Source organism: Cyprinus carpio, chromosome B24, assembly GCF_018340385.1.
Source record: "Cyprinus carpio isolate SPL01 chromosome B24, ASM1834038v1, whole genome shotgun sequence".
In the NCBI taxonomy this organism is placed as follows: domain Eukaryota; kingdom Metazoa; phylum Chordata; class Actinopteri; order Cypriniformes; family Cyprinidae; genus Cyprinus; species Cyprinus carpio.
Genome location: NC_056620.1, coordinates 17,935,958 through 17,945,853, shown reverse-complemented (window position 1 = coordinate 17,945,853; position 9,896 = coordinate 17,935,958). Strand labels below are relative to the sequence as shown.

Here is a 9,896-nt window from a genome sequence, read left to right as displayed (position 1 = left end):
AACACAAAATAAAATAAATTAGAAAACCAACAATTTTGCCTTTGTATTAAAATAACACTTCACAGGAGAAAAAAAAACTTCACACACAGAAATTACTACACATACAGAGAAACTGCATGATATTCAATCTAAATGAAATAATTATTTAAAACATGGTTTAAAATAAACAGCCAGAAGCACAGGTACCCATGATCCTAAAGGACTAAAATAACAGTGCAAAGTCACAGATTAATACAAATTTTATGCACATATTTTAGAAGATAAAGCTAGTTACACAGTTTAATATCAAAAGTTTTATTAAAAATGTGATTTGAATCTGTCAGATTGTCATCTGTGCAAAAACCTCAAATAAATGATCCACGTAATCCAAACTACATTCACTCTTTGTACAAAACGGACACATTGTTAGTAATATTTACATTTCAGGCAACAGTAACAGTCTTTAAACCCACAAATCAATATTAGGCACTAGAATCAAGAATAAGGTGGTTAAAACACGATTACTTCATATTAAGAAAAAAAAACAACATACATACACAGCATCAAGACCAGAATAATTACGTGATCTGTAAACATTGTTAATTGAATGCGGTCACCAAATATCACACAAAAAATATGTTCTTCAGATTTAAATATTTAAAAAAGCGAATCAGGAAGAGATATTTAAATAACAAGCAGAAGTTGTTATTTACGAAAAAAAAAAAAAAAAAAAAAAGTATAGGTAAGCAATATTGTACATATATGTAACACAAAAATAAATTACAGGTGCTAAAAAATATACTAAATTGATTTATACCCCAGCAGACAAGAAATGTGATTTCAAATCAGACAATTTCATTCTAATAATCAATGTAAATTGACACGTTGCCTGTCGTAATTCAATCCTACTCTATATTTCTGTCTTGTTTTAAAATAGGCATGATTAGTGAAAGTCCCAAAGACTAAATGAGTAAACGACTGCTGAGAGTGTGTCATACTGCACTGATGGTCCAAAGGAGAACAGTTAGAAATCCCAGATTTCCACAAAGATAAATAGCCAGAACTATGTTTTTAAAAAAAGATTCCTGAAAAAAGAAAAAGATAATTCAATGGACATAGCAGGATATATCATCAATGAAATGCATGTGCTTCTTATGAGGAGGTAAGCACAAACTCAACTTACCACATTATAAGTCTCATTCTCATCAGGAACAAACAAAATCTCCTCTTTGTCATCAGAATTAATATGTTCAGTGTAGATTTTAACATTTTTAAAATATTTACCTGAAAAAAAACACATAAGTATAAAAATAGCGAATGCACATTTAAATTAAAGAATTAAACATCCACAATTTTTTTTTTGTTTTGTATAAAAACATTTTTTTCTCTGAAAGTTTGTGGCATTTCAGACTGATTAGCATTCAACCCAGCATTTCAATTACTATTGCAGTATAAAACCTTTTACAATTTAATGGATTCATCCAGCACAAATGATTTCCTGCATAGACGCAAAGAAACACTTCACATACAATAAATAACTGCTCTGAAATTAATACAAAATACACATGTCTGAGGGCCGTTTACTGACCTATAGGTAAAAATCCCCTTTGATGGACTTCCAGAACCAAATCTGCCAGTACAAACCACACCACAATGGCTGCCAGGACCCCTGTGGACCACGGAGCAGGCAGGGACAGAGCTTGCTGGTGGATCCCGAGGAAGATGGTGACAACTAAATCATGAAAACACACAGCTTGGTTATGACATACTGTTAATACTTCAGGTCCCCCTGAACTAATATTAAAAGTCATAACACCAGACATAAAAAACAGGACTAGCCTCCATAAGAGTAAACTGTAAAATATTATATGCAATCGGCTACCAAAAAGCTACATTAATTTTATTCAGACAAAACTCAATTTTATTGAATTTACAAAGCTGATTTCTTCTGTCAGCATTGTTGTAAATATGGCTCTGAGTCACATAATTAACCGTTCGAGACTATTCACAGCATTGTTTCTTACCAGCCACAACTTGAGCTGCTGTTCCTGTTCCAAAATGCATCCAGTTGAAGATATATCTCCTGAGAGCAGGTTATACAGAAAAGACATTTAAAAACATGACTTATGAATTAATATTAATATAACAGTGATCTACACAACAGGTTTCTAAAATAGAATCATACAACATACCACAAATTCAGATGCTCTGTATACTGGAATTGCATACTGTCCATACTGTTTTTACAGTATGTATAGTGTGTTGAGCATTTTTAAAATAATACAGCTCCTGACAAACAAATGCGAGGATTTGTAAATATTCAAATTTCATACTTTCATACAACTCATACTATTTTTGCAGTATGCATACTGCGTGTTCAGAGTTCAATAGGAATTTTGGATTTTTGTTTTTAATGATTTAGAAATCAGTCTCTTCTGCTCGCCAAGGCTGAATTTCTTTCACAGGTACATAGCTATCTGGGTATATCTATATGCTAGCTCAGTGACTGCTCCCCTCTTAGGGTTTTTAAGTAGCGGTCTCCCTGAGCCCTTGCCTAGACAGTGCTTCTCCCCTGCTGGGTTTTAAATAAATAGCCATCCCCTTGGCCTGGGCAGCTCTTTCATTTCATAAGACCTGTTGGATACAGCTATCTTAGGATAGCTGCGTGCTACCTGGGATTGTTAGTAGCAATCTTTCAGCTCCCCTGAAAGTATCCCCTAGAGGGGGATGCAGCTAGAAGTTCCCTTGAAGGGGAACGTCTCGGGTTACTCATGTAACCATGGTTCCCCTAGAGGGAACGAGACGCTGCGTCCCCTCTCCTTGCCTTCGACTAGCCTGTTTACATCTCCTCAGACAACTGCGTAGGTGGCGTATTCAGCAGGTGCCCTTTTATACTTTCGGGTACCCACCTATGGTTCGATACGTTTTCACGGTTCAAAATTCACAGTTCGGTTCGATACGACACAGTGGTGTCACGGTTTCAATACGGGTGGGGGATGTAATTGCTTACATCTCAATGTTGGAAATATTTCTGTTTTAAACCATGAAGGCGAGGCATTGGATATCACATAAGCAACGTGCAAACTTTACGTAAGAGTTATGCCGGTGAAAGTCTTAACCTCAGTCAATTCAATATGCCGAAAGTGAAAGTAAAAACGGAATGACGGAGTAATGATGGAGTTTTTGGCATCTGTCATTTGGGCTGCCTTGTTGAGCACAGTGGCACTGAAAACATATTTCACACACAATAAACGCTTTTATTTTCCAAATGTAATAGGATTAGTCCAACGAATTGTTCGGTTTGTAAAGCATAGGCTACCGAACCAAAAGCCTATATGCCTATACATAGCAATGTATTGTGACAATCTGGATTAAACTATAGCAAAAACACTTAAATGTAACATATTAAAAAATATATTAGAAAATAATATGCTGTACATAGTAAATACTGCTTTGTATGCTAGTAGTTCATTCTGGACATTTCTTTTCTGGCTGTATTGTGCTGTACTGTTACCAAGATTTACCTTGAGGCATCTGGTGCAGGTCTGAAAAGTGCCATGACAGGTTGGATGACAGCGAGTGCCATGACAACACAGCCCAAATAGGGGTGTATTCCTGCCCGCTGTGGATACAATATACAATACTGATTAGAATCCACTGTAAACATGAAGCTAATATTGTCAACAAACTTTGATTCAACAAACTTCATGAAGCAATGAGTAATGGCAGCATTTCAAAGACTGCCAAAGTAAAAGGTTGATTGGTATTATTTTGTGTTGGGTTGGGTTTGGCGTGGAACTCAACGCCCTCTACTGGGCATACACAGAAGCTCTGACAGATACTTGGCAAGAGGGATGTCACAGATGCCCCTGTTGAGTCACAAATGTGTCCCACATGCTTAGCCTTACGGATGGATACACGTGTCAGCTTGAGGCTCAAATAAACCAGCACTTGCAGACTTAAGACACTCAATCAACACTGTGCTTGATTAATCCCTGAAGAAATGTGGGTATGTTTTTCAGAAACAGGCCAAAAAGATGCCACATGGTGGGTCGCCTCTAATGAACATGGGATATTCATTCGCTCGCTGTTTAATTCTGAGCAGACAGCATGTGGGTCTGACACACTGGCAGTGCTGTTGAACAGTCAGAGGTGTGTGATGAAGGGGGTGAAAATATGACACACTGTTAAAGCATGAGTATTACTCACAGGCAGACATTTATGTGTGTGTTACCTTGCTCCAGCCTCCCCTGTACATAAAAGGCAAAACAAAGCCGACCAAGGTGAGTAGAACTGTGAGGGCCATTAGCATTCGATGTAACTGTGGATAAAAAAAAAAAAAAAGCCTTCATGATTCACATTTGAAATCTTATGAAATCCTCATTGTATCAAACAAGCTCCTACCTGAAACCAGACCTTTTGCCCCAAAATATTCCTTTCAGGCCAATTTGGTTTGAAGTATCGTGCCATGATGACACCAGCACTGACGGTCGATGTCCAGGCGATCAGCATAAAAGCTCCTATAGTTACGAACAGACTGAGTCTCAGAAAATGCTATCTATAAACTTTTAGATTTTAGTAAATGTTGCCACATGGGTGTTACTGTGATTAAAAGGGTGTTCTGGGTGTTTGTTAGGATGATGTTTCCTGCCAAGGGCCTAAACAAGTTATATTTTGGTATTATTTATATACTTGTATAATACAAAAAAAAACACTATCATATTTTTTAAATGGAAATATTTTGTAACATGCACTGAAATTTTATTTCAGTTTAAGTGTAGTAATTTAAGTTCTTCAACATAAACTTATTTTATTTCATTAAGTTGCAAAGTCAACATTTCTAATTTTCATGTAATTTTCATTTGAGTAATTTATTTTTGTTCATCAAATATTTATGCTCACTTTTATTTCAGCTGTGTTTCAGTTAACAATTCTTATAGATTCTTATAATGATCCAAATAAACGACTCTTAATTGTTTTAGTTAAAAATAACAACTCAGGTCCAAAAATTTTCAACCCCATGGAATTCTTCAGTATAAATGTCAATGTGAATTTAGAGGATTTTTGCCACCCCCCCCCCCTTTTTTTTTTTTTTTTTTTTTTTTTTTTTTTTTTTTTTTTCCGCAAGCCAGATGAAAATCATTTCATATTTTTAATTCAGCATTCAAATGCACTGTATAGCTCACTGAATATAGTATATAGAGTTTTATTATTTGGCCTCACCATGATATTTCATGAGCAGGGGTGATCGAGAACCAATTAGATCCTCAGGAGGTCCCGTGATTTTTGTCTGATAGGTTGAAATCAGAGGCTGGCGGTCATGTCGATGGGTTCGCCCTGGAGAGAGAGAAACGAGGCTTTTGATACTACTTGCCAATGAAAACAAACAACAACAAAAAAACAAAAAAGCAATATCTCACCATCTTCAGCTCGACCATGAGCCATAAAGAGGTAGTAAATCTGGTCCAGACTGAACCTGTTCAGATTCTCAGGTGGGAGGATTATGTCCCTGCGGAAGCTACACTGAATCACTCCATCTGACAGCCTCCATGCTGTGTCTTTCAGAATGTTCTAGAAATTAATATGAGTACAAAGACTTCAAAGTGAATTAATTTGAATAATGCCTTTTTTTCCTTTTTATTGTTCCAAAACCATTCTTTGTTTCTTCAACTGAACAAAAAAGTGCAAAAATAAAAAGGTACCAATCTAATCTTAAAAATTTATAGAAAATCAATACATCTTATTTTCCAAGTGTTCTAAAGCCATAGCTTTGTGTGAGAAGCAGCAGTAAATTGATTTCGTTATTAATCAAAAATCTTGGTTGTCAATAATTATTTTCAGTGTTTGAAACAGAACAGCATGAACATTCTGCAAATCATCTTTTGTTTTCAAATTACATTAGGTCGAGTTATTTAACTTTAAACCACTGTGTACTGTTTGTTATTTTCACTGTCCATTCAATATAATTATACCTGTGAAGAGTATACTGGGTGAGTCCGTCCAGAAACATATGCAGCCTTGATTTCAACTCTGTCTGTGTCTCTAATACACAAGTAGACGTCATCTTTCCCCTGAAATGCACAACACATTTGCTATTGTTTATGCCAAGACTAGGATTGCAAAGGGGTGGAAAATTTCTGGTAAATTTCCAAAAATCCTGGAAAGTTTCCACCTTTTTGAAACCCTAGCCAAGACATATTATGTCATTCAAAGGCATAATAATAATAATAAAAATAATAATAATTTGTTGTGTTTTCTTCATTTTTATTTTTGTTTATTCTTGAAAAAAAAGTCTAACACGTTATTTTTTTTTCCAGTTTAGTTTTAGTTATTTTAGTTTATAGTATTTAGTTAGTTTTTTCACAATTTATTGTATTTCAGTTAATTTTATTCTATTGTATACATAAGAGAACATAGTGCTTTTAATGATACAAAAGGTCAATATAATATATATTATTCACAATAAGATGAGAAATAAGAAATTAGTACAAGCATCTATGTATATTACCATCCATTTGTCCTGTGATAAGGCAAAGGACACGTAACCCTCTGCAGGTCCACTGAGCTCAAACATCACACTACTTCCCAATGCCCTAAAGGACAGGAAGTGACACGCAGTGTCATTTTGTGGGTCACAGCCCTCTGGATCTCTCAGACAGGACTTCATGCTTCCACAGCCTTCAGAAGTGAACTGAAGAGGAGATGAGGATATTGTTATTTATTAGTATTATTTCGATATTCCAATTATTTTGAGGCTGAAAGGGTCACAAACTCATGACAAGTGTGAAAACTGTCATTCCAGTAACTTTAGCATTGTTTAACTCACCGAACGTGACAGTATTGAGGAAGTTGTGGTTTGGGCACCAATGGACCCACCAAAGGTAGTTTGTGGTGGAGGAGCGACACCATTTTGGGACACCACAGGACCCGGACTCTTCACCCAGTATTCTTTATAGCCTTGGGCAACAGTTACCCTGAAAGCAAAGAAAAAGTACATCAAGGTTCATAACTAACAAGGTGGGTAAAACCAGCATTTGAACACTTACAGAAACTGCACACTGGAAGGAGAGTCAGATGGTGCTACCCAGATCACCTGGACCTCAGTCTTATGGGATTTACCGGTGTGACTCACAGCAGAGCCCTATTTACATATAAAATTAAATTTAACCAATAAAAAATACTATAAACAAAATATGGAAGCAGATTGTTCTCAAATATAATTCACGCAAAAAACACAATTCACACATGCGTAGACAATTTCACATGCATGAAACTTCACGTGCGTGAAAAAAAAATATATATTCACAAAAAGCAATTCACATGCGCAAAATAAAATTATATATTCATAAAATACATTTCACAAATGCAAAACACAAACTGTGCACAAAAACCTTTGAATGTTTAAAATGTACGAGTGTCTGAATGTACAAATTTACTACGAATCCACTCGGATTTGTGTGTGTGTGTGTGTTTTTGAGACTTTCCTGGCAGAGCTCTCTTCCCACGTGGGTCTGTCGTACTCTTTAGCCAATCAGATGCGAGCTTACCATTCAACCAATCATATCATAAGCCACTGAGACTGCATTCAGAAGCTCCCAGGCAATCGGGGAGACGTCAAGAGAGAAGCCCCTAGAAGCCCTGGCGTTTCATTTTAAAATACTATACAAAATAATTAATCAGAATACTTACTCCTGCTCACTCACACCAAAGAACTCCCCCGCTCAAGCTCGCAGTCTCTGCAAGATTAACGATGGCAGTTTGCACGCACAGCTACTAGAAGATTTACATCTGTCAGACAGGTTGCTGACGTCATCAAGCTTAGTTTGAGTCTGCGTGTCAGAAACGGAAGTGCTAAAAATTGCTAAAAATGGGCTTCAGTTGTCTCAATTGAGTTCCAATTGGGTCGCTGTGTCCATTTCTTTTACTGTCTATGGGATTACTGATGTAAAGGCTTAATTTCCATTCTAATTAATCCATATTGCGCAAAAGGTGCGCAGAATCATGCTCCTTGAATGCACTCTCAGTGGCTTATGATATGATTGGTTGAATGGTAAGCTCGCATCTGATTGGCTAAAAAGTACGACAGACCCACGTGGGAAGAGAGCTCTGCCAGGAAAGTCTCAAAAACACACACACACAAATCCGAGTGGATTCGTAGTAAATGACGATTTGTACATTCAGACACTCGTACATTTTAAACATTCAAAGGTTTTTGTGCTGCATTTGTATATCTACGAATTGTGTTTTGCATTTGTGAAATGTATTTTATGAATATATAATTTTATTTGGCGCATGTGAATTGCTTTTTGTGAATATATATATTTTTTTTCACGCACATGAATTTTTTTGTGTGTACGTGAATTAGGTTTCATGCATGTGAAATTGTCTACGCATGTGTGAATCGTGTTTTTTGCGTGAATCATATTTGAGACTAATCTGCTTCCATAATAAAATGTCCTATTTTATTTACGTATACAGTTTGAGTCAATAACAAATACTAGAATCACTGTTAGAATGAGTGAGTCATTCATTCCGTGTTGTAGTATATATTTTGTTCTCAATAAAAGGATGTTACAATCACTGACCTCTTTACTGTCGCACGTAAGAAGCTGAGATATTTCAGGATCGATTAACTTAAATGATCCAACTATTTCATTGAGATTCCCAGCATTTCTTGCTTCTATAAGGAATCCTTTGAAGTAATGTTTGCCCTCTGAAGAAGACGCCATTGATAATGTCACTGTAAATACGAACAACATATGATACATTATTAAATATACATTTGCAATATTTTAAAAGCCTTAACATACCTTAACAAGTATCAAAATACTGCTACAGTATTCCTACCTTTGATTTTGTCTCCAGGGCTGAATTGAGATTTGTCTGTGGTGATGTTAAATGGTGGATTTTTGGTGATGGGTTCATGGCCATGTTGGGGTGTCATGTCCCCACAAGCCACTTCAACTTTTCCATCACTGTAGCAAATGACTGTCTCTGAACATACTGAGAGCAGCAGCAATACGATCCACATTTTCATGAGAACCTGAATGAATGGATGTTTATTGCAAAGCCATTGATAATTTGAAAACCAATCAATATGTTGCTGAAACAGGTGGTAATCTCCAAAAAAAACATATTAATATACCATGGTACATCTTTGAATTAGCAGAATAGATAGAACTCAACTTCATGCCATTTTTTTGTTTTTTTAAATGCTTGTTGTCTAATCATCTTTTTCTGAGAAACCTGCAAATAAAGATAAGGAGGGGGCTGCAACTGTTACTGACTCCAGAACAGTACTAGAAGACTGGAGAGTTTCAACACTCATAGTCACTGATCTGATCTATATAATAAAAATGAATGCAGAAATAATGAAGCCACACATTCAAGTTGAAGTTTTGATGACATACTGTAGACTGGTATCTTTAGTTAATGTAAAATGAGATATATGGGTCAAGGTCATGTTTCTGTCTCGTGCGTTAGATTGATGACATAAACGGATACAGATAGATAAGAATAAAAGTGTTAATGGAAGCAATGTGGGGAAATACTATCTCTTCCATAAAAACAAGAATCAATTGTACACAACTAGCAGCGAATTTCACCTTCACACTGATACTGTTGTAGCAGCAGCAGCTACTTCCTAGTTTACGTCTGCGCATGTGCAAAAAAAACAAAAAACAAAACAAGCAGGCCAAACAGACAGACAAGCACAATAAACTGCTGCCGGAAGGATAAAATAATACATATGCTTACCTCCATTCATTTAAAATAAATTACCATCACACTACTACAGAAAACGAAAACACAGCTGTACTTGAGTTACACGGCACGTGGGACGATATGGGCGGTCTCTTTATAGGATGGCGTGTGATTGGTTGAATGCCTTGCGCAAAGATTCTCCCAAAGACGTGTGG

At 36.2% G+C, this 9,896-nt stretch overlaps 1 protein-coding gene across 3 annotated transcripts; it reads right to left on the bottom strand.

Moving 5' to 3' along the window:
* Nucleotides 1-278: 278 nt before the first annotated feature.
* Nucleotides 279-9,877, bottom strand: frrs1b (ferric-chelate reductase 1b). 3 transcript variants are annotated; one of them, XM_042751938.1, is made up of 16 exons: nucleotides 9,736-9,877; nucleotides 8,827-9,022; nucleotides 8,565-8,719; nucleotides 7,026-7,120; nucleotides 6,806-6,953; nucleotides 6,488-6,670; nucleotides 5,952-6,050; nucleotides 5,400-5,550; nucleotides 5,203-5,316; nucleotides 4,384-4,499; nucleotides 4,214-4,300; nucleotides 3,504-3,601; nucleotides 2,004-2,062; nucleotides 1,568-1,711; nucleotides 1,163-1,263; nucleotides 279-1,064 (listed from the first exon to the last, which is right to left on the bottom strand). In XM_042751938.1, the coding sequence occupies exons 1-16, from the start codon at nucleotides 9,739-9,741 to the stop codon at nucleotides 972-974; spliced, it is 1,845 nt and encodes a 614-aa protein (XP_042607872.1). In that variant the 5' UTR covers nucleotides 9,742-9,877; the 3' UTR covers nucleotides 279-971. The 3 variants fall into 3 exon arrangements, with proteins under 3 accessions (XP_042607872.1, XP_042607871.1, XP_042607873.1); XM_042751937.1 differs by lacking the exon at nucleotides 9,736-9,877 and adding an exon at nucleotides 9,585-9,692; XM_042751939.1 differs by lacking the exons at nucleotides 5,952-6,050; nucleotides 9,736-9,877 and adding an exon at nucleotides 9,585-9,699.
* Nucleotides 9,878-9,896: the final 19 nt, after the last annotated feature.

Coding starts and splice junctions, on each gene's coding strand:
- frrs1b (XM_042751937.1), bottom strand. CDS start 9,641: ATGCGCAGACGTAAACTAGGAAGTAGCTGCTGCTGCTACAACAGTATC. Junction 9,023..9,584: donor ACAACAGTATCAGTGTGAAG/GTGAAATTCGCT, acceptor CCATTCATTCAG/GTTCTCATGAAAATGTGGAT. Junction 6,051..6,487: donor TATCACAGGACAAATGGATG/GTAATATACATA, acceptor TGTGCATTTCAG/GGGAAAGATGACGTCTACTT.